The sequence below is a fragment of the Neomonachus schauinslandi genome, chromosome 5 (assembly GCF_002201575.2).
Source record: "Neomonachus schauinslandi chromosome 5, ASM220157v2, whole genome shotgun sequence".
In the NCBI taxonomy this organism is placed as follows: domain Eukaryota; kingdom Metazoa; phylum Chordata; class Mammalia; order Carnivora; family Phocidae; genus Neomonachus; species Neomonachus schauinslandi.
In genome coordinates this window covers 60,462,894-60,487,062 of record NC_058407.1, presented here as the reverse complement: position 1 = coordinate 60,487,062, position 24,169 = coordinate 60,462,894, and the positions used below count along the sequence as shown (strand labels likewise).

The following is a 24,169-nucleotide window of genomic DNA, read 5'->3' as shown; positions in this document are numbered from 1 at the left end:
TGGGAAGTAGTGAGGCTTGATGTTACTATCCCCATTTCACAGATAAATAATACATGGAACTGGGGCTAGAATCCAGCTCCTCTGTTCAGGTTCAAATTCAGAGTTCTTTCCACTATCCTGTGCTGTCTCTTTATAAGCTTGGGCTTCAGGTGAGGGATTGAATTTTGTGACTCAGGTTCATACTGGTCAGCATTTATTAATCTCTTAATATTTAAGGAACTTACTACTTCTTGTAAGAAGTAGAAGATGAATAAAAAAGGATAAATTCTCTGCCCTTAAGAAGTTTAGAATCAAGTAGATGTAATACATAGGAAAAAGTCCTAGAACACTCGCTACACAACATGTAAATAAATAAGCACTTATTGGGCGCCTGGGTGGCTCAGTCGGTTAAGCGACTGCCTTCGGCTCAGGTCATGATCCTGGAGTCCCGGGATCGAGTCCCGCATCGGGCTCCCTGCTCGGCGGGGAGCCTGCTTCTCCCTCTGACCCTCCCCCCTCTCATGAGCTCTCTCTCTCTCATTCTGTCTCAAATAAATAAATAAAATCTTTAAATAAATAAATAAATAAGCACTTATTGCTAAGGTGTAAGCAAGAGGAAATGAGTAGTGTGAAAACTGATGTATTCATTGATCATTTAAGAAGACCTCTGCTGGGTCCCTTATGCTACAAGAGATATGTATGTAATGTCTATAACATACATTTTGCGCCGATATTAGTATTATCATTCCAACACCGAGATTCTTTGGTAATGTTCTTGTTCTTGTCTTTGTTTTTTTAAAATAGTCTTCTCTGCTAGATTCTGTGCTCCTAAAAGAGGTTGATGATAATGAAGAAAGACGATGATTGGGGCTCCTGGCTAGCTCAGCCAGAAGAGCATGCCACTCTTGATATTGGTGTCCTGAGCTCTAGACCACGTTGGGTGTAGAGATTACTTAAATAAATAAAATTTTAAAGAAAGAAAGACGGTGATAGATAAGGATGAGTTATCCAATAGAATTCATCAGGAAAAAGTGAACTGGAAGACCAGAGTTTTGAACTGAATTCTTTGGCAGAGGAAGGAAAGAGAAACAGAGCCAACCGAATTTGCACGTTTGGGGAAGTAGTTAGTACTTACAAACGTAAGCCATTAAAGACTGTGAAATATCCCAGTGAATGAGTTTTCCCGGTTCTTCCCTTAACCCTCCCCTCTACCCTCCATCCTCCATCAAGGAGCGCTAGATCTTCTGTCTTCCTCATACAATCCAGTTGATGGAGTTGATTTAAAGAGCAAGGCTGGAAGGCAGAGAGAGAGCTGGAAGTCGCCATGGTACTCCTGTCAGTGCCCTCAGAAAATTTTATTTTTAAAGAATTCCAGGAAAGGCTACGCCCTATTTTCCCAGTAACCCAAACCGCGTGAATTTCCAAGTAAGTTCTTTTTGTTGTCTAGCCTACTTCTCTCCTCTTGAAATTTAAACTTTCTTAGCTCTGAAGATAAAGAAGAGAAGAGGGCAGAGTTCTGGCCCTCCCGATAGCTACTAAGCGACGGAGAGGTGAGGATCTCTGCCTTGACCAGAAAAAGTGGGGAAACCCGCGCCCCCAAGAGGCCTTAACGCCCACAGCAGCACGACACCACCCCCGGCGTCACGTGACGGTGCAGCGCAGCGGATAAACTACAACCCCCACAGCGCCGCGCGGCACGCCGGCGTTACAAAGCTCTCTCTGATTGGTCACTGGGGATATTTGAAAGGGGGGGCTGGCGCGGAAAACGAAGGTTGCGTCTTGGATTCTTGCGGAGTGCTCTTTCGGGCTAGTAAGTCCTGGACTTGGGTAGGAGGTGACGTCTGGGGCAATAAGGCCTGGAGGGACTCGTGAGCGTGTGTATGTGCCAAGGTAAGGTGGGGTCCCCGGCGCTGACTTGAGGAAGAGGCGGGGGCGACTCTGCGAGGAAAGGTTGGGAGACCTCAGGACGTCTTGGTGGGCGCGGAACTCGGTGGAGGCCTCCGGTGTGGGGCGTTGGGGTGGTGGGATGGGTAGTGAGACCGGGATTAACCCGGAGGAAGGAAAAGCGGAAGCGTCGGTTTATAACGGGAGCCCACTGTCCTGGCATGGTGTTTTTTACCCCGATAGGATTTCTTTTCTTTTCTTTTCTTTTCTTTTCTTTCTTTCTTTCTTTCTTTTTTTTTTTTTAAGTAACCTCTACACCCATGGTGGGACTCGAAGTCACGACCCCCGAGATAAAGAATCATATGTTCCACCAACTGAGAAGCCAGGCGCCCCTCCCGATAGGATTTCTGATGGAATTCTTTGGCCCCCTTCTTCCGCAGCCTTCCGGCCCTTCTCCTGTCCTCCATTTCGCTCCATTTCGATTTTTCTTCACCTTCTCTAATCCTCCTTTTCTCTAGCCCTCCAACGCCATGAGGAACTTCAAAGGAATCAACTTTGGGACCTTACTAAGCAACCCGAAAGAGGCTGAAGAATTGCTGCCCGACTTGAAGGTAGGGGTGCTGTCTAGTTCTGGATACACCTGACTTCTCAAGATGAGCTCTTTTGTTTTTGTCTTATTTAAGAGACAGTTTAATTGGAGATCCTCTCCTGAGCAACCCTATTTCTAGTTCTCTTTCCCTGCCTTGGCTATCCCAATCACATCTTCCTCTCCTCTTAGGAGTTCCTGTCCAAGCTTCCAGCTGGTTCACCCAGCTGCCGATCTGATGCTGAGAGGAGACAAGCTTGTGATGCCATCTTGAGGGCTTGCAACCAGCAGCTGATGGCCAAGCTGGCTTGCCCTAGGCACCTGGGGAACCTGCTGGAACTGGCAGAGCTGGCTTGCAATGGCTACTTGGTATTCACCCCCCAGCGCTCACCCCTTTACCTGGAACGAATTCTCTTCATCTTTCTGCGGAACATTGCCACACAAGGAATCCCAGAGGCCACACTCCGGTTCGCTCAGCCCCTCCATGCCTGTTTGATGCAGTGCTCCCGCCAAGCTGCTCCCCAGGACTATGAGGCTGTGGCTCGCGGCAGCTTTTCTCTGCTTTGGAAGGTGGCAGAAGCCCTGGAGGAGCGGCGAGCTGCACTCTCGGCTCGGCTGAAGGCCTTGAGCTTTCTAGTGCTCTTGGAGGATGAAAGTACCCCTTGTGAGGTTCCGCACTTTGCTTCTCCAACAGCCTGTCGAGTGGTAGGTGCCCATCAGCTATTTGATGCCACCGGGCACAGTCTGAATGAAGCAGATGCTGATTTCCTAGATGACCTGCTCTCCAGGCATGTGATCAAAGCCTTGGTGGGCGAGGGAGGGGGTTCTCCTGGTCCTCTTTCTCCCCAGAGGGCCCTCTGTCTCTTGGAACTCACCCTGGAACACTGCCGTCGCCTCTGCTGGAGCTGCCACCATGCCAAGGCCACCAGGGTAGTGGAGAAGGCCCATGATTACCTAAGGAACACCGATCTGGCCCCCAGCCTCCAGTTATGCCGGCTTGGAGTTGAACTGCTACAGATTGGGGAGGGAGGACCTCAAGCACTGGCCAAGCTTCTGATTAAGGCATCAGCTCTCCTGAACACCAGTGTGGAGGCACCATCACCCCCGCTGCGGGCGTTGTGTGACTGCTGCCAGTTCTTCCTCTCAGGCCTGGAGCGAGGCATCAAGAGGCGCTATGGACCTGATGCTGTTCTGGGCCTCTTCGCTTTTCTTGGCGGGTACTTCTCTCTCCTCCGGCAGCTGCAGGATGGTGTGAGTTAAAGACCTAGAGGTAGGGTGGGAACGTGGTTCTGCAGACTGTCGGGCTAAGGTCTTTGGCAAGATCTGAAAGCCCTGGCTCCCTCCGTGGTAAGCCACTCTCTGGATTATGCCTAGCCCACCCGCCAGCAACCTAGTCTACGCTGGGAGGGCAATGGCCCCTTCTCATGTCCTCCTTCCTACTCCCTGGGCTGAGTCCGCTCTCCAGGACGCTGGGCCAGGCTTCAGCTTGGAGCTCCCACTTCATCTCGGCCCCTCAAACCAACCCCTTCCTTCCTCAGGTCTGTGGGGATTCCTCCAAGCAGCAGCAGTCTTTAGTTCAGATGCACTTTCAGGGACTTCATCTCTACACTGTGGTGGTTTATGACTTTGCACAAGGCTGTCAGGTACAGTCTGGGAATCAAAACACCTGGACAAGTCCTGGGTCTGGGGTTGCTCCACTGCCCTGGTAGAGCGTTGGGATGGCCTTGGCTTTGGGCTCGGGATGGGGTAGATGTCACCTTGGACCTAGTATGTCTCCTCTCACCCTCAAGCCCTTGTTGTCCCTTTAGGTAGCTGATGTGGCTGACCTGGCCCAGCTAATGGAAAGTTGCAGATCTACTGTGGTCTGGATGCTGGAGGCCTTACAGAGCCTGTCAGGCCAAGAGCTGACTGACTATCTGGGCATGACTGGTTAGTACCTTGGGGCCCAGAGGTGGGGGGATGGTCATCACTCACTAGGCAGACAAATAGCACTTGCTGGATGGTTCTGACTACTCTGGGGACTCCTTATGGCTTAAGGAAGAGTGAAAAAAAATGTAGAGTAGAGAAGTAATGAGGCTAACTTATAATAGCGGATGTAAGTTTTTCCCCATTGACTTTGAAATATGATTTGGTGTTTCTTTCATGAAAATGTTTATACCTGATATGCAACTTTATGACCTTTCTATATGTTTACATTTTAAAGAACATTTGTAACTTAATTTTTTTTAAGAACCACATAAAAATGCTTTAAAAATCAAATTGCACAAAAGGGCATGTAGTTGGAAGTGACTCTCTCACTCCTAATCCTGGTTACCAAGTTCCCCTCTGCAGAGGCAACTAATATCAATTTTTTAGGTATCGTTCTAGGGCTATACCATGTATATATAAACCAACTTGCATATGTACTTCTCCCCACCCTTTTAATTGAAATGTATAGACAGAAAAGTACTAAGATCATAAGTGTATGGTTTGCTGGATTTTTTACAAAGTGAACATACTTTGTAACCAACATCTAGGTCAAGTAAGAGCATGACTTAGACCCCGGGAAATCCATCCTTCTGTCCCCCCTTTTTGTGACCAGCCTCCCCAACAGCATAGATTAGTTTTGTCTATTTTTGTTTTTGTTTTTTTTTTAAAGATTTTATTTATTTGACAGAGAGAGACAGCGAGAGAGGGAACACAAGCAGGGGGAGTGGGAGAGGGAGAAGCAGGCTTCCCGCCGAGCAGGGAGCCAGATGCGGGGCTCCATCCCAGGACTCCAGGATCATGACTCGAGCTGAAGGCAGATGCTCAACTGACTGAGCCACCCAGTTGCCCCTATTTTTGTATTTTATAATAAGTTTTCCCCTCATTTTACAAAAAGCATGGCCCATTAGTTTAAGTTACACAAACCCAATCAGTTCAGTCATTGGGAGGTTTTGGAGAACTTTTCATATTCATGTAGTCGGTGGTTGAACCTACCCATTGAGATGAAAATATGATCAGGAGTCACAAAAATTACCAGCATGCAAATTCTTCCCAGAATATTGAAGAATGAATTTTTCCCCAACCATCTACATTGATAGCCAAATGCTGTATGAACTCGAATTTAGGAAAATGTTATTCATTCAACAAATACCTGTTGAGTACCTACCATGTGCTAAGCATTGTCCTGAGTACTTGGGTGTATCAGTAAACAAAACAAAGATTCCTGTCCTCACGGAGCCACATTCCAGTTGGGGGAGAATGATAATAAGCAATAGGATAATTATCAATATGTTAGAAAATGATAAGAAATATGGGGGGGGAAGGAATACTAGAGCAGGATAAGAAAGGGAATTAGGAGTTCAGTGTGGGTGAGGGACAAGTTACCATTTAAAATAGGTTGGTCGGGCGCCTGGGTGGCTCAGATGGTTAAACGTCTGCTTTCGGCTCAGGTCATGATCCCGGGGTCCTGGGATCGAGTCCCGCATTGGGCTCCCTGCTCGGCGGGGAGCCTGCTTCTCTCTGCCTCTGCGTCTCTCTCTCTCTCTCCCTGTCTCTCATGAATAAGTAAATAAAATATTTTAAAAATAAATAAATAAATAAAATAGGGTGGTCTCGGGGCACCTGGGTGGCACAGTGGGTTAAGCATCCAACTCTTGGTTTTGGCTCAGGTCCTGATCTCAGGGTCATGAGACTGAGCCCCACATTGGGCTTCACGCTCAGTGAGGTCTGCTTGAGATTCTCTCTCCTCCCGCTGCCCCTCCTGCTCATGCTCTCTCTGTCTCTCAAATAAATAAATAAATATTTTTAAAAAAATAAAATGGGGTGGTCAGGATAGGCCTCATTGAGAGAGTGACATGAGCAAAACTTGGAGGATGTGATGAAGTTGGCCATGTAGACACCCGGAAAAGGACATCCCTGGCAGAAGAAATAGCCAGTGCCAAAGCCCTAAGGCAGGAATTGGTCTGGTGTGTGCAAGGAATAGGAAGGAGGCTACTAGGGTGGCTTCCATGGAATGAGGGAAAGAGAAGGAGGTATGGGACGGGCCAGAGTGTCTCCCCAAAATTGCTGCCCTTTGGAGCAAGATGAAGACGAAAATTGGTATGTGAGGTGAGATGGGCCCTGTGTGGGGATGAGGACTCGGCTCTTATAAAACAAGCGCCAAGGGGCTGGCTGGTGTGGGTTTGCCTTACCGGAGTGGACCTCATGGGCCGCCTTGGAGCAAGAAGGGGAGAGCCGCCCCTCTCTTATCCCCTAGCAAGAGGCATTGCTGTCTGATCTAGAAGCTCCTGAGCCGACCACAGGTTGAGCTCCTCTCTACCACCTCTCCCAACGGGAGAGGCAGTGGGAACTCTTCTGCTGGCAACCATTCTCTCTCTCACCTGCAGCCTCTTACACCAGTAATTTGGCCTACAGCTTCTATAGTCACAAGCTCTACGCCGAGGCCTGTGCCCTCTCTGCGCCCCTCTGTCAGCACCTGGGCTTGGCGAAGCCGGGCACCTATCCTAAGGTGCCTCCTGAGAAGGTACAAGGGCAGGAAGGGAGGTTGTGTTGGTGGCCTGAGCAGCATGAAAGAGGCTGGCCAGGGCCCTGCCTTGGAGTAGGGACCAGGACTTGAGGCAGCGTTTCCCACACCTCACTTGTACTGTTACTCATTTCTTTTTATTGTCTCACTTTTTATATTTAGCCATGTCCCAAGCTGGTGGTTCTCAAGCTGGTCGCACATTAGAATCACCTGAAAATCTCTGGTGCTAGACCCCAGGTGGCTGGATATTTTCCGAGTTCCGCCTAGGAGGTCCTTTCAGTAGCCAGAGTGAGAGCCACTACCAGGATACCCATGAAAGGATGGGTTGGCTGGGATTGGCGGCCGCGACAGGTTGTAGAGGGCCTGGGATTTCATCCTGAGTGAGCTTGATGAGCCTCTCGAGGATTTAAGGGAAAGCATGATACCAGATTGGCATTTGGGGTTTCTCTGGCATCACTGTGGTGAATGAACAGAGCGCAGGGACAACGCTGGGCGCCGGCACTGCTCTAGCAGCCTAGACAGGAAAGGTGGGTGTCTGAAGCAGCTTACCGAGGGCTGGGGAGACGTGGACGGGTACACCAAAGCCAGGATTAATCTGGCAAGTGACTGGCTGTGAGGGAGGGAGAAAAGTCAACGATGGCCTGGCATTTCTGACTGAGGAGAAGGCGCTGACTTGCTGGGAGAGGGGTTACAGGAGAAGGAGCAGGTCTTCAGGGCTGTGGACATAAATATGTGGATGGGGTGGATTGAAGCTTCCGGCTGGGAGCCCCGGGGTATTTAGTGCTTAGGCGTCTTCTGCCTCCGGGGCAGGGGTTGGGGCAGGAAGCCCACCCTGTGGTGTGTGTACCTGTGCGGGCATGTACTCACCCATTGTTACAGACTCATTGGTTCCTCTCTGCAGTTTGGTCTGTTCGCTTTCTCTGGTCAGTTGCACAGGTTCTTCCGGCTACATGGAGAGAGTTTGAAGAAACTGGGTAAACAGGCCCAGGGCTGCAAGATGGTGAGTTTGTGGCTGGCAGCCCTGCGGCCCTGCAGCCCCCAACACATGGCTGAGCCAGTCACCTTCTGGGTTCGGGTCAAGATGGATGCAGCCAAAGCAGGAGACAAGGAGCTACAGCTGAGGTGAGTTGGTGGGGGGAGAGAGAACCATGTTTGCTCCCTGGCTAGAGCTGGCTTTGGTACTCGTGGTCTCGGTCATCCTTCTAGCTGAAAAAGGCACTGATTCCTGCCTTCACTGTTACTCGTCAGGCGCCTACTGTAGGCCAGCCGCTGTGCTAGGTACTAGGGGAGCAGTGGCGATGGGCAGTGCTCTTGCTTTCACAAGGCTGGGCCTCCTTGGCATGGGGCGGAGGCTCCATGCTTCATGGGCTCCCTGACCTGGTGCTGGGCCTGCCTTCTCTCAGGACTCTGCGAAACAGCCTGAGCGGCTGGGACCCAGAGACCCTGGTCTTCCTGCTGAGGGAGGAGCTGCAGGCCTATAAGGCCGTGCGAGCGGACACGGGGCAGGAGCGGTTCAACGTCATCTGTGACCTGTTGGAACTGAGCCCTGAGGAGACACCGGCTGGGGCCTGGGTTCGAGCCACCCACCTGGTGGAACTGGCTCAGGTGCTCTGCTACCACGACTTTGCCCAGCAGACCAACTGGTGAGGAGGCTAACTGAGGATGCCACTCTTGCTTCTTGCCCTGGGTGCTCTGACCCTCTTCAGAGGCTGTTTCCCTTTCCATGTCCCTGAGCATCCCCTGCAGCTTGTGGCCGCAGGAGGTCATTCAGAGGGTGGGGCCGGCTGTCCTGCAGAAGGCCCTTCCCAGGATGCTGTGGCAGGTACCCGCATTGGGCCCAGCTTCAGTGCCCCCTTTCCCTCCAGCTCGGCCCTGGATGCTGTCCAGGAAGCCCTGCAGCTTCTGGAGTCTGTGAGGCCCGCACCCCAGGCCGAGGATCAGCTTCTGGATGATAAAGCACAGGCCCTGCTGTGGCTCTACATCTGTACTCTGGAGGCCAAGATGCAGGAAGTAAGTGTGGCTGCTGTACCGCACAACTCGGGGCGGGGATTATTTTCCCCAGGCCCACAGTGAGCTGACGCCTGCCCCCTTTTTTATCCTGATCTCCCCATCCAGGGTATCGAGCGGGATCGGAGAGCCCAGGCCCCTAATAACCTGGAGGAATTTGAAGTCAATGACCTGAACTATGAAGATAAACTGCAGGAAGATCGCTTCCTATACAGTAACATCGCCTTCAACCTCGCAGCAGATGCTGGTGAGGGCTGTGAATGTAGTGTGGTGGATAGGGTCTCCTTTGTGGCTTCCTCGGAGCTGAATGGGGACCCTGGGTATGGGAAAGGTGGGCCTGTAGGGTGGGAGGTGGGCACAGAAGGGAGAGGGTGTTCTGGAGAAGGCTGCGTTCTCCCCAGATAACCCACGCTCCGAGAGAATGGCTGGTCCCTTTCTTCTGACTTCTAGCTCAGTCCAAATGCCTGGACCAAGCCCTGGCCCTTTGGAAGGAGGTGCTTACAAAGACGCAGGCGCCCGCCGTCCGGAGTCTCCAGCAGACAGTGGCTTCGCTGCAGACCCTAGCAGCCCTTTATCAGCTGGCGGCCAAGGTAACAGGGCAGGGTGCTAACACAGCCCAGAAGCCCAGCTCCTTCTCCTTCTTTGACCTGCGAATTTGCTGAGAGGCCATGTAACCCGGTGTGGGCTCTACCACCAGCGTCCCTAAGTCGAAATCCAAGCTCCATCCTTTATTAGTAACTCGCCTTGGCAAGTGACTTAACTTCCTAAGCCCAGTTTCCTTATCTCTACAATGAGGACAATAATAGTACTGTGTCATCGTGTCGTCAGCGCTTAGTGAGAGAACATGTCTGGGCTGGGCCTAAGCATAATATTCAAGTGTCAGCAATAACTATTATTAATTCTTGGATAGTTTGAGACCTGTATACTCAGAAACATACAGAGATACCTAAAGGCCCGATTTTACCTTTTACACGCAATGTCGGGCCGTCTCACAGACTCCCTGAAGCTCCTCCCTGGCCACCACGTTAGGAACCTCCGAAAAAGAACATGGCACATCCACGACCTTTGTTACTGCAGCCAATTGGCCATATTTCTAGCATGAGGACTGGGGGAAGCTGCCTCAGCCCTGGACCCGAGTCTTGGCTCTACCACATACCTGTAATGTAAACTTAGACAAGCAGCTGAGCCCGTGTCAGTCATAGTATTTTCGGCTATGGTCGTCTATAAAATTCAGGTTAGAGTCACTATGAAGATTAAATGAGTTGATGCACATGAACCTCTTTTTTTTTTGGACAGTTCGGGTTTTTTTTGAAGATATTTGACAGAGAGAGAGAGCATAAGTAGGCAGAGCGGCAGGCAGAGGGAGAAGCAGACTCCCCGCTGAGCGGGGAGCCCGATGCAGGATTCGATCCCAGGACCCTGGGATCATGACTTGAGCTGAAGGCAGATGCTTAACTGACTGAGCCACTCAGGCGCCCCGAAAATTCGATATTTTTGTTATGACTTTACTTTTGAAGCTTCATTTTTTTTTTCAAGTTTATTTATTTTTTTGTAATCGCTATACCCAATGTGGGGCTCAAACTCAGGACCCCAAGATCAAGAGTCCCATGTTATTTCGACTGAGCCAGCTAGACACTCCTTCAAGTTTTTTATTTTTTTAAATTTTTAAAATTTAAACTCAATTAACGTATAGTGTATTATTAGTTTCAGAGGTAGAGTTTGGTGATTCATCAGTTGCATATAACACCCAGTGCTCGTTACATCGTGTCCATCACCCAGTTACCCCATCCCCCCATGCCCCACCCCTCCAGCCACCCTCAGTTTGTTTCCCTATAGTAAGAGTCTCTTACGATTTGTCTCCCTCTCTGATTTCGTCTTATCAAACTTTTTTTTTAATTGAAGTATGATCGACATACAATACTATATTAGTTTCAGGTGCACAGCACAGCGATTTGGCAATTCCACACATTACCCGGTGCTCACCACGATGAGTGCTCACCGTACAACATTATCACATTATTGACTCTATTCCCTATGCCATACTTTTCATCCCCATGACTTACTTATTTTATAACTGGAAGTTTGTACCTCTTGATCCCCTTCACCTATCTTGCCCCCTGCCCATCCATGTAAACCTCTCAGCACAGTGCCTGGCCCATAGTAAGCTCCCAGTAAATCCCGGCTGTTGATGCTGACTGGCACCTAAGCTTTCAAACAGGAGGGTCGATGGTGGTAGTCTCCCTCACTGCTCCCCTCTCAGGCTCCTTGAGGGTGGCTGACAGTTGCTCTGTCTGTAGCCACACTCCATCCAGGCTCTGAGGTCAGACCGAGGTCTCCAAGGGCTGGGGAGCCGAGAGTAGAAGTGGAGGTTCGAGCAGGAGCTGGGTAAATTTCCCGCTCTTGGCTGACCAGCCCCTGCAGGCTCTGGAGGTCCTCCTGCTTGTACGGATCGTCTCCCAGAGATTGGAGGACCACGCGAAGGCAGCTGGCTCCTCCTGCCAAGCCGCCCAGCTGCTCCTGACACTCGGCTGTCCCAGCTATGCCCAGGTGAGTGCCCAGCCAGCCAAGCCTGGAGCTACAGGGGGGACCCGGCCTTAGCAATGCATCTTTTCTCTAAGTAGATAAGATACCGAAGGGGCATCTTCCCTGCCTCCGATCGCCACATCCTGCTGGAGGATCGTAAAGTGTGGAGTGGTTGGGAGGCAGCTGTGGGAAGAGGAAGCGTCTTTCCTTCTCACCGCAAAACCATTGTTCGCTAAGTCTTACAGATCCTGCCCCAGGAATAGGCCACTAATCCTGTATTTCCCCACCATTTGCCCCGATCGCTGTTTCTCCACTCGCTTAGGACTGCGCTGACACCGCCTAGCTGGTGTCCCTGCCCGTGGCTTCTCCCTTCTGCACTTTGTCTTCTAACTACTGCTAACATGATCTTTTTAGATGTGGTCTTGTCTTTTTTCCTGCTGACAGGATTTCATTGGTTGCTCCATTACCTGAAGGATGCTGTCTAGATGCTTTGCTTGGTATCGCAAACCTTCTATATTCTGGCTCACTGGTCCTTGCCACTACCCCCCCCCCCCCCCCCCCCCCCCCGGAACTTATGTCCATCCACACGAGTTGCTTTACAGCCTTGTACATGCCGCCTCTCTTTGGTTGTGTTAGCCCCTCCACCCTAAATGCACCTCCCCCACCCCCCTTTTTTTTATTCAGCCGACTTCTACTTTCTTTTCAATTGCTCTTTCATGAAGTTTTTTATACGTCCTCTTCTTCAAGGGCAGAATCCCCTACTTTCCCTGGGTCCCCATACCACTAATGGTATTGTGTCTTGATTACAAAGGCATGCCTGCATCCCTACTGCACTGCAAGCTATTGGATGGAAAGTCCTACTTACTTCCTTTTTTTTTTTTTTTTTAATTTTTATTTATTTATTCATGAGAGACAGAGAGAGAGAGAGGCAGAGGGAGAAGCAGGCTCCCAAGGAGCAGAGAGCCCGATGCGGGACTCGATCCCAGGACCCTGGGATCATGACCTGAGCCGAAGGCAGATGCTTAACCATCTGAGCCACCCAGGCACCCTTACTTCCTTTTTTTAAAATATTTTTTCTAGGGGTGCCTGGGTGGCTCAGTCGTTAGGCGTCTGCCTTCGGCTCAGGTCATGATCCCAGGGTCCTGGGATCGAGCCCCACATCGGGCTCCCTGCTCGGCGGGAAGCCTGCTTCTCCCTCTCCCACTCCCCCTGCTTGTGTTCCCTCTCTCGCTGTGCCTCTCTCTGTCAAATAAATAAATAAAATCTTTAAAAATTTTTTTTTTCTAATTTTTAATTTTTTTAGTGGCGGGCAGGGCAGAGGGAGAGAGAGAGAATCTTAAGCAGGCTCCACACCCAGTGAGGGACCCAAAGTGGGGCTTGATCTCAAGACCCTGAGATCATGATCTGAGCTGAAATCAAGAGTAGAATGTTTAATTGACTGAGTCACCCAGGTGCCCTGTTAGTATTTTATTTTTAATTTCTCGTGGGGCTCGAACTCACAACCCCTAGATCAAGAGTCGTACGCTCCACCAACTGAGCCAGCCAAGCACCCCAAATCCTGCTTATTTCTTATTCAACTATGTCTTTCTAGCATAGTGGTCAACCAAAAGATACTAACTGAACATTTTAGTGAGTGAATGAATAACTCTTTTTTTTTTTTTTAGATTTTATTTATTTATTTGAGAGAGAGAGAATGAGAGAGAGCATGAGAGGGAGGAGGGTCAGAGGGAGAAGCAGACTCCCTGCTGAGCAGGGAGCCCGATGCGGGACTCAATCCCGGGACTCCAGGATTATGACCTGAGCCGAAGGCAGTCGCTTAACCAACTGAGCCACCCAGGCGCCCGAATGAATAACTCTTATGTAGATTATAATATTTGAAATAATTTCATATTCAGTTGCATGTGTTCTGCATCTCACTTGCAAGTGCTTTAATCCACTTTAATTTGAAAAGTCTGGCTGCCTCTCCTTATCAGCATGCTCACGCATCCCATGATTGTTTCCTTAGATACACCTCGAAGAGGCAGACTCGAGCCTGAAACTTCTGGATCACACTACAGACACGTACCTGCTCCTTTCACTGACCTGTGACCTACTTCGAAGTCAACTCTACTGTGTTCACCAGAAGGTATTTCTCACGTTCTTAATCCCCAGAGTTCCCAGGTATTGGAAGGATTTTAGGATTTTCAGGGTATTTGTGTGGCTTCTGAGATTTCCCTGAAATTAGGAAGAATATTCCTGACCTTGAGAAGCAGTGCTGTTTCCTCGCCTTGCCCTCTCCGATGAAATGTCACCAGCACTCCTCTAGGAGAGGCACAGTCCTTCCCATTCTTTCTCAGTCTCCTCAGTCACACTGTCTAGTCCTGTGATTAGAAACTGGGATGACAATGATCTTGGGAAGGCACTGGAGCCCTAGAGTAGAAATCAAATGGGATGCAGAAGACCTGAGTTTTCTCACAAACCAACTGTGTGAACTTAGCTGAGTCATATGTCCTGTCAGGCTACAGTTTTCCCCACAGCTCTTATCATTCCCCAAAGCCGGGGCTGGGCCAGAGGATCTCCAGGGGCATTTTAAGTTCCGAATCGCTGATCTGACTTCACTCACTACTCTCCTCCGGCCCTCCCTGTCTCCCAGGTGACGGAGGGCGCCTCTCTGTTGCTGTCTGTGCTTCGGGACCCTGCCCTCCAGAAGTCATCCAAGGCCTGGTATTTGCTGCGTGTCCAGGCCCTGCAGCTGGTAGCATTCTACCTTAGCCTCTCATCGGACAGCCTCTCAGCCTCCCTGCGGGAGCAGCTCTGTGCCCAAGGTGAAAAAATAGGGGGGTTGATGGCCCTTCGTGGTCAGATTGTGTGGTTTGTCCGCTCTCGGCTCTTCTCAAGCCCTTGTCCCCTCTGCTGTCCCAACTGTGTGGATTAGCCTACCTGGAGGCTGCCCAGAGTAGGCCTGGGGTAGCATATGAGTTTCTGTTTGCCTGTTCCCTAACTGACCACTTAGTATCTGGCTAGAATGCTCTTCTGACAAGGATTCTCAGGCCCCGTGTGGTCTGAGGGAAAGAGTTCTGTGGTTGAGTCCCTCTGCCTTAGGCACAGCAGAAGAGCACAGCATGCTTGGCCTTTGCTCCCTTAGTAGGTGAAGGTGGTGGCAGTGGCGGCTGCATCATCTCCCTTCTTGTCCCGCCCACCCCCCCTCCCCCCCCGCCACACACAGGCTGGCAGACGCCTGAGATCGCCCTCATCGACTCCCATAAGCTCCTCCGAAGCATTATCCTCCTGCTCATGGGCAGTGATGTGCTCTCGATTCAGAAGGCAGCTGTGGAGACACCATTTCTGGATTCTGGTGAGTCTGAGGAAGAGAGCAAGGCCCTGTGGGCGGGAACAGGCTCCATGGTGGGGCCACCAGTTTTGCCTCCAGAGGATCCAGGCGGTGACTGAGGAATGACGGTCCTGTCTCTCTCCTTTGCTACAGGTGAAAATCTGGTACAAAAGTGGCAGGTTCTGACCCAGGTGCTGAGCTGCTCGGAGAAGCTGGTCTCCCGCCTGGGCTGTCTGGGCAGTGTGAGCGAAGCCAAGGCCTTTTGCTTGGAGGCCCTGAAACTCACGACGAAGCTGCAGATGCCACGCCAGTGAGTGCCGGGCGGGAGGAGGCCGAGTCCAGAACCCGGGTGCCCACATGCTGGACCGCGGGTTCCCAGACTCTTCCACAGCTTCCACAGGTTAACCTGTTCTGTTTGGACGGGTGGGGAGAGTACGTTCCGTGGCAAAGTAAGTGGGACATGCCAAGTTACCAAGGTTAGACATCCTTATTTCCTCTAGGACTTCTCACGTCCTTCAATAATGCTCATACGCATTGTAACTCTCCAAAAGGGAGACCCAGTGTACCGTGTTTCCCTAAATCCCTTTGCCCACAGAATCCTTTTTTTTTTTTTGAGGAAATGTCATTTGGGAAATCTGTCCTCATATGCAAGGCTGACTTGGGGTGAGAAAGCAGTGTAGAGGGTTTTTCCCGGGGAGCCTGGAAGTCAGCTGGAGGCTGTGAAGGCCTTTCAGAGGCTAGGAGACTGCCCCCACTCTGCCTGTGAGAGGGGCCAAAAGACAGAGTCTGGGAAAACAAAGGCTTGCACACTGGCGGTCGTCTCCTCTCCCAACAAGGTGCGCCCTGTTCCTGGTGCTGAAGGCGGAACTGGAGCTGGTGCGCAGCGACATCGACCTCTGTCAGTCGGACCTGCAGCAGGTTCTGTTCTTGCTTGAGTCTTGCACAGGTGAGCAGCTGGGGGGCCCTCTGCACCCGCAGGCGGTGGCAGGAGGGGCCCACACACTGCAACACACCTGTGTATGTAAAAGTGTGGTGCCCTTCGAGATCAGTCTGACTTCCGGTCCCCCGGGCAAAGCTCCTTCTACTTCGGTCAGACCACTGGTCTCCCTCCTTCAGATGGTTAATCCGTGACTAACCCTACCTGGCTCTAGTTTTCAGCACTAATATATTTTGGCTATTTATATGTATTTATTTTCTAGTTTTTTAATTTTTTAATTTTTTACTTTTAAGTAGGCTCCACACCCAACATGGGGCTCAAACTACAACCCCAAGATCAAGAGTGGCATGCTCCTCTGACTGAGCCAGCCAGGCACCACTGCCTATTTGAATTTAATTTAAATCAAATTTAAAATTCATTTCCCCAGTCACTTGCCGCATTTCATGTGCTCGTAGCCACATGGGGCTGGTGGCGACTCTGTTGGACAGCACAAATGTTGTGTCCTCAGGAGGGCTTAAGTTAGTAATAAAATAGCTTATGATACATTTTTTTCTTGTAACCACTTTTATCTCTAGTATTTCATTGGAGCCACACAAAACCCTGGAAAGTCAGGTAGACCCATAGATTCTTTTTTTTCATTTGTAAAATGACGAAGTTGAGAAATTCAGCATTTGGGGCCAGGATCATGGGCCTAGTGGGGGGAAGGAGCCAGGATTGAGACGGGGGCCTCCCGGTGCCGGCCTGCTACCCTGAGCCACGCAGCCATCTCCGCTGCAGCTTTGGGGGCTTTGTGGGTTGTGTTAATCCACTGTGGAATGGGAAGAAAACATTAAGGATTTTATTGAAAAAATAACAAGCCATATTAACATTTCGTATGTCTGTACAGTAAATGGTACAAGTAGTAAGTCAATAACACCTATATGAGGGAATTGGGCCCTGGAGTAGCTCAGGAAGCACTTGGTAATTCTGGTTTCACTCTCGCCAGAGTTTGGTGGACTAGCCCAGGACCTGGACTCTGTGAAGAAGGTCCACCTGCAGAAGGGCAAGCAGCAGGCCCGGGTCCATCGTCCTCCGGAGCTTCCAGAAGAGGAGCCCTTCCTAAGAGGCCCTGCTCTGGAGCTGGTGGCCACTGTGGCCAAGGCACCTGGTCCTGTAGCACCTTCTACTAATTCTTCCCCTGTCCTGAAAATGAAGCCCCAGCCCAGCCCTGGCTTCCTGACGCACCTGCCCACGTGTGACTGCTCGCTCTGTGCCAGTCCTGTCCTCTCGGCAGTCTGTCTGCGCTGGGCATTGGTCACAGCGGGGGTGAGGCTGGCCACGGGCCATCAGGCCCAGGGTCTGGATCTGCTGCAGGTCGTGCTGAAGGGTTGCCCTGCAGCCACTGAGCGCCTCACCCAAGCTCTGCAAACTTCCCTGAATCACACAGCACCGCCCTCCCCTGCCCCAAGGCTCCTGGATGAGCTCTTAGCTCAGGCCTACACACAGCTGGCACTGGAGGGGCTGAGCCAGCCATCAGACAAGAGCCTGGGGAAGGTCCTGGAGTCAGGACTGAAGTTTGTGGCAGCGCGGGTTCCCAACCTGGAGCCCTGGCGAGCCAGCCTGCTCTTGACTCAGGCCCTCGCAAAGCTGGCAGGCCTCAGCTGCTGCACTGGCCAACTTTTTGCCAGCTCCTGGGGCTGGCAGCCACCACCCGTAAAACCATCCCCAGGCTCAGAGCCCTCTAAGCCTCGGAGCCAAAAACATTCTGGAAGAGGGCGTCATCGGGCGGCCTCTTCTACCCCGTCCCTCCATAATACCTCTCTGAAAGGTCTGGAAGGTGGACTGCCCTGTACACCTAAGCCCCCAGGCCAGGTCAGGCAAGCAGGCCCTCGCGTCCCTTTCACTGTGTTTGAGGAAGTCCTCTCTACAAAGAGCAAGCCTGAGGTTCCCAAGGCCCCGAGGGTACAACAGAGGGTCCAGACGCGCCTCAAGGTGAGGTGGGACTGTGGCTAGGTGGTGGTGGTGGTGGTGTCAGGTGGGGTGGTTCTGGAGAATTGTGCAGAGTAGGTGTCTCTGTGGAATAGTTTCCCAGGGCCTGCTGGGACCTTTAGCTCTACTGTTATCGGCAGGATCCCAACATCTTCCACAGAAAGACAGTTCTACCTTGGTTTCAGACAGAAGGTGCTTTCCTTAACTCTCTGGTTCCTTTCCCTTTTCATCCTTCCTCCTTAACTTTTGTTCCCTCCTTCTCTCCCTCCTTCCACACCCAGGAGTCCCTGCCCTTGGCTGAGTGTGGTGGGTGTCTGTATGGTGGAGAGGTTCATTCCTAATCTTCCCCAAGACCTCTGGGACTGTGCCTCCGCAGTGCCACCTGCTGGTGGATGTCTTGTCACTGAAGGCCCCCGGGCCCTTCTCCCTTTCCAACCATCCCAGGTGAACTTCAGTGATGACAGTGACTTGGAAGACCCTGTCTCAGTTGAGGCACGGCTTGCAGAGGAGCCCAAGAGACGGGGCACTGCCTCCCGGGGCCGGGGCCGGGCCAGGAAGGGCTCGGGCTTGAAGACTGCTTCGGTGGCAGCCCCAGATAGTGGCCCTGGGCGACCTGGGCTCAGTGGCAGGAGCCGGAGGGCCAAGAAGGTGACATCAGGACATTGTGAGGAGCTGGGCTCTGAGATCATGAGGACCATCCCCGAGGAGGAAATGACTGACAACCAGATGGAAATGAGCTTTGAGATCCTCAGGGGCTCTGATGGGGAAGACTCCACCTCCGGTATGATGCTAACGGTGGGAGGGAGAAGGTGCATACATTTTTGGGGGGTTGCCCCGGGACCAAAGCCCAAGAAATAATTGGTGCCAAAGACAGTACAGAAATAAAGCTTTTTTCCTGGCTCTGGGACTGGATCCTAAAAGAACAAAGGGAATGGCAGGAGGAAGGAACTACAGAAAGTCATGTTCTCTCCCCAGGTGGGAAGGCACCCGCTCTAGGACCTGATACCGCCATAGGAGAATGTGAGGTGTTGAGACGTGATTCCAGCAAAGAGGAGCTGCCCATCCCATGCCCAGACAAGGATCTCGGTCCTCGGCTCCGACTCCCCTCAGCCCCTGCAGCCATTGGTGAATATGCTGACCTCTGGGGTCTGGTCACTAGGAGAGAGCGAGGCTTTAGGTGTCTCTCTCTCTCTCTTTTTTTTTTTTTAATAAAGATTTTATTTATTTGAGAGAGGGAGCAAGAGAGAGCACAAGTAGACGGGAGGGGCAGAGGGAGAGGGAGAAGCAGACTCCCTGCTGAGCAGAGAGCCCGATGTGGGGCCCCATCCCAGGACCCTGAGATTATGACCTGAGCCAAAGGCAGATGCCCAACCTACTGAGCCGCCCAGGCGACCAGCCTCTAGGTCTCTTGATCCTGATGCTCTTCTAGCCTGTCCATGGTTCTGTCTTTGGATCCCCATCTAGATCTGGTCACCTTTGAAGCTGGGTTCAGGGAATTGACCAGCACTCTCTCCACTAACTGTGTGCAAGTCAGTCAGCCTCTCTGAGCTTCTATTTACTTATCTATAAAATGGGGTTTGGGAGTTGATGTAAGCTGCGTAGCATCCCGCTTGGCACACTGCTCTTCGTAAATGATAGCTTTTATTTTTTAAGTGGGAGAGGAGGTAGGGCCTTGGAAACCTGGAACTTTCATGCAAAATTCTACCAGCTAGGAGGTACGGGACTCATCTATAGCAAGTATCTTCACCTTCTTCTAGGTCTGTCTACCTTGAATTCCATCTGTGACTTACTGACCATTGCTTTCCGTGGGGTTAGTCACTGCCCTCCTAGTGGGCTCTATGCTCACCTCTGCCGCTTTCTGGCTTTGTGCTTGGGCCACCGGGATCCCTATGCCACTGCCTGCCTCGTCACCGAGTCTGTGTCCATCACCTGTCGCCACCAGCTGCTCACCCACCTCCACAGGCAGCTCAGGTGAGTGGCCACAGTCCCCGAGGCCCATGCTGGGGCAGACTGGAGGGAGGGTCCAGATTTTGAAGGAGGGACAACTCACCCCTACTTGCGTTGTCCACAGCAAGGCCCAGAAGCACCGGGGATCACTCGAAATGGCAGACCAGATGCAGAGACTGAGCCTGGAGGAGAGGCCTGGGGATGTCCCCCTGACCCGCATCCAGCACCTCTTTTCCTTCAGGGCTTTAGGATCTGGTCAATTCCCTGAGCCCGAGAAGGAGAGTTTCCAGGAGCGCCTGGCTCTGATCCCCAGTGGTACGGTAGTAGGCTGCAGCTGGCTCTTCTGTCCTTGTTTGCATCTTCTTACTAAGGAGTTAGGTGGAGGACTTTAAGGCATTGGTTAACATAGATTTATGACCTTTATGGAAGGACATGTCATATCTTTTCATTGATTATCTTTTCATTTTGTTACTCTCACCAAAGAGAACTACCCTAAATCTGAAGGTCTTTTTTTTTTTTTAAGATTTTATTTATTTATTTATTTATTAGAGAGAGAAAGTCAGAGATAATGACAGCATGAGTGGGGAGAGGTGGGAGAAGCGGGCTCCCCACTGAGCAGGGAGCCCGATGTGGGACTTGATCCCAGGACCCTGGGATTGTGTGACCTGAGCTGAAAGCAGACGCTTAACCAACTGAGCCACCCAGGTATGCCCCTCCACCAACTTTAACTTTGAGTTACTAGCAGGTTCAGTGTCTTTACTCAGGGGTAAGTTCAGGCGTGCAGAGGCTTCCTATGCTAACATGAAATCCGTTACCAGATGATTTGAGTGCCTCCCTCTGTGCAGGAACTTCTGTTTCTGTGAGGGACACAAAGAAGTACAAGATGTGGTCTCTGTCCACAGGCGGCTGTTAGGGCAAGGGAGAGCACCTTGAACTAGTGACAAGGGAAGATTTCTTGGAGTTGTTGGAGTTGTCTTGAGTGATAAATGGGGATTGAGTGCAGAAGACAGAGAAGGGGATTCCTTGTAAGAGCTGAAATGATCCTGGGTATGCTCTCTGTGGCAGGGGTGACCGTGTGTGTGTTGGCTCTGGCCACGCTCCAGCCTGGAACTGTGGGCGACACCCTCCTGCTGACCCGGCTAGAAAAAGACAGTCCCCCAGTCACTGTGCAGATCCCAACTGCCCAGAACAAGGTAGGTTTCCTGGGCCAGTAAGCAAAGTTGGGCTGGGGTAGGCTTCTGGTGAAGCTGCTCCCATTCTGTGGCTGGGGGATGGAGAGATGGTGATCGTGTGGACCAGAAGAAAGCTCACAGCCCCATCTCTCAAAGTTTCCTCTGAGTTCAGCCCTGAAAGAGTTTGACGCCATCCAGAAGGAGCAGAAAGAGAACAGCAGCTGTACTGACAAGCGAGAGTGGTGGACAGGGCGGCTAGAACTGGACCATAGGATGGAGGTGTGTGTCTGCAAGGTGGGGTGGGGTCAGGCCTGCCCTGGGAGTGACCCCGGGGGTGTCAGTGTCTTCTCTCTCAGGGGTCCCAGGCCAGTGCTGAGTTACCTCAGGTCCTTTCTGGAAGCACAGGCCTAAATTTTAAAAAAATGATGTTACCTGGCAAAGACTTTAAACAAGAGCCAAAAACCTGAAGGTGTTATGGCAACAGAATGTTTAAAAATACATACAAGAAAAGGGATTTAATTTAAGCCCAAGTATCAGCTTCCTGGGTTTAGTTTTCATCGCCCGCCTATTTGTATTTGTCAAAACATAGTGATATGTAATAAATCATCTTATCTGTACTCCCCTAGTCTCAGCAAATGAAAAATGTTTCTAGCTTCTTGCCTTTTTTTTTTTTTTTTTAAGAGCGGGAGAGAGAGAGGAGGCGGGAGGGACAGAGGGAGAGGGAGAGAGAGAATCTGAAGAAGGCTCCGCACCCAGCGTGGAGCCCGACACGGGGCTCCATCTCACGACCCTGAGATCACGACCTGAGCCAAAATTGAGAGTCAGACGCTTAACTGACTGAGCCACCCAGGTGCCCCTCTAGCTTCTTGCCTTTTTAACTGGCAGGAAGATATGTAAGACAAATATGCTGGAAAACCCATTTCCTCATGTCCAGAATGTTGGTGCCTGTGGGATAAGAAACTCAGCTCCTCTCTGGGACTAAAGGTTCTATTCCTCCTTATTCAGGTTCTCATCACTTCCCTAGAGAAGCATGTGTTGGGCTGCTGGAGGGGACTGTTGCTGCCATCCAGTGAGGACCCTGGCCCTGCCCAGGAGGCCTCCCGCCTACAAAAGTTGCTGCAGGAATGTGGCTGGAAATATCCTGACCCCACTCTGCTGAAAGTGAGTTGAGAAATCAGGGAAAGGGGAAGAAGCTAGACTTAATTCTTTCTCACTGACCACTGTTCCCTTGCAGGCCATGCTCAGTGGTGCCAGTACCCTCACTCCTCAGGACGTTCAGACCCTGGCCTCTGGGCTGTGCCCAGTGCGGCCAGAACGAGCCCAAGAGCTTCTGAGTGAGGCAGTAGGACGCCTGCAGGGTCAGACAGTCCCAAGCGATAGGCACCTTGTCCTAGTGCTAGACAAGGTAAGGAGCTAGGGGCTGGAGGGGCAGTGTCTGGTGGACAGTGGGCACCAACTCACCCCCATGCCCCTTCCGACACTTGTGTGCGCCTGCCTCGAGATAGTCATCCCCGTGTGCTTTTACCCCAGGACCTGCAAAAGCTGCCGTGGGAGAACATGCCCAGCCTCCGGGCACTGCCTGTCACTCGGCTGCCCTCCTTCCGCTTCCTGCTCAGCTACTCCATCATCAAAGAGGTGGGGTTCAGGGAGTGGGGAATGACTGGTGATTGACAGAGATCTGGGAAGACAGGAGAGGGTCTCGGGAACCGATGGCTCATTCGTGGAAAGGAGTTTGGAGTTTGTGGAAGCTTGGGCCCTCTGGCCAGACCAGGGTCCTGATCACCAGTATCTTCTCCTCAGTCTGGGGCCTCGTCGGTGCTAAGCCAAGGGGTGGATCCACGCAATACCTTCTATGTTCTGAACCCTCACAATAACCTGTCAAGCACAGAGGAGCAATTTCGAGCCCATTTTAGCAGGTCAGTGGGATAAGAGTAAGAAAGGGGGTGGGGGAGAGCAGAGACCACATAGAGGGGCTCATATACTTTCCTGCAGAATCAAATGGTACAGCCCACCTTCTCCCTAGTATTCCCCCTGCCCTCTTTGCCAACTGACCCCAATTCTTACTCCTACCTTTTCCCCCCACAGTGAAGCTGGCTGGAGAGGGGTGGTTGGGGAAGTGCCAAGCCCAGAGCAAGTGCAGGTGGCCTTGACGGAGCATGACTTATATATGTGAGTGCCTAAGGCAGGGAGGTGGGGAGAGGGGCAGGCCCTGGAGGAGGGCATCACCATAGTTTTCTTTGGGGCTTTGAAGCCACTGGCTGACTCAGGATGCCCTTGGAAACATGGCAGAGGCCAGGTATTGCTAGGTCAGACTCGTCTCACGTCCCTCTGCCTTAGCTACGCAGGGCACGGTGCTGGCGCCCGCTTCCTGGATGGACAGGCCATCCTCCGGCTGAGCTGCCGGGCGGTGGCCCTGCTCTTTGGCTGCAGCAGTGCGGCCCTGGCTGTGCACGGGAGGCTGGAGGGGGCTGGCATCGTGCTCAAGTATATCATGGCTGGCTGGTGAGTCCTGAGGGCCCTTCCTAGCTCCCAGCCAGGCTCTTTCCCCAGCCTGAACCCTAAATCTTCTCTTGTGCCCCCCCCCGTTCTAGTTCCCTGGCATGCCTGGGCCTTTAATCTTCGCCCTCTTCTGCCCCCCCTCCTGGAACTAGGGCACTTCTCATTGGCTCACTCCTCTTTCCTCACCCACCACCGCCAGTCATGTCTGCCTATGTATTTTGTTTTAGAGCCCTCACTTTGTAGTTCTTCTCCTCTTTTCCCAGTCCCCTGTTTCTGGGTAACCTCTGGGATGTGACTGACCGTGACATCGACCGCTACACGGAGGCTCTGCTGCAGGGCTGGCTTGGAGCAGGCCCAGGAGCCCCCCTTCTCTACTATGTCAACCAGGCCCGCCAGGCTCCCCGACTCAAGTATCTTATTGGGGCTGCACCTGTGGCATATGGTTTGCCTGTCTGCTTGCGATGACCCCTTGGAGCTGTCCTAGTGCTGGTGGAAGCCATGTGACTGTTCTACCTCCTCTTAGATGTAACCCTTAGGACAAATATTTTAAGTGATTTTTCCCAGTGTTTTATATGAAACCTTTCCCTTTGATTTAACCTTAATATAATAAAGATGTAGTACTTAAACCTGTTTTGTGTGGTTCATTGGAGAACATTTGTAAACACAATTATTGGCCCCGCCCACTGCGTGGTACTATAAAGAGGTGAAAACAGCTTGCAGTTGAAGTGCGCGCTCTCTCTCTCGCTGACAAATAAAATCTTAAAAAAAAAAAAAAGAGGCCACCGTCCTCTCCCCACATATGCCTTCTCAGGCCATGAACTTTAGCAGCAGATTCTGTGGGATTTTCGTATGGTTTTTCTCTCCCCAA

General features: G+C 51.5%; 1 protein-coding gene across 1 annotated transcript; it reads left to right on the top strand.

Annotated features, from left to right (window-relative positions):
• Positions 1 to 2,393: 2,393 nt before the first annotated feature.
• Positions 2,394 to 23,909, top strand: ESPL1 (extra spindle pole bodies like 1, separase). Its single transcript, XM_021686766.1, has 30 exons — positions 2,394 to 2,474; positions 2,642 to 3,700; positions 3,988 to 4,092; positions 4,258 to 4,378; positions 6,802 to 6,938; positions 7,867 to 8,060; positions 8,342 to 8,581; positions 8,804 to 8,948; positions 9,054 to 9,192; positions 9,396 to 9,535; positions 11,358 to 11,492; positions 13,474 to 13,593; positions 14,101 to 14,272; positions 14,674 to 14,802; positions 14,932 to 15,088; positions 15,615 to 15,724; positions 16,701 to 17,686; positions 18,128 to 18,464; positions 18,659 to 18,808; positions 19,441 to 19,654; positions 19,755 to 19,945; positions 20,696 to 20,823; positions 20,959 to 21,081; positions 21,808 to 21,963; positions 22,037 to 22,207; positions 22,333 to 22,437; positions 22,603 to 22,718; positions 22,888 to 22,971; positions 23,140 to 23,304; positions 23,565 to 23,909. The coding sequence occupies exons 1-30, from the start codon at positions 2,394 to 2,396 to the stop codon at positions 23,764 to 23,766; spliced, it is 6,312 nt and encodes a 2,103-aa protein (XP_021542441.1). The 3' UTR covers positions 23,767 to 23,909.
• The last annotated feature ends 260 nt before the right edge of the window (positions 23,910 to 24,169 follow it).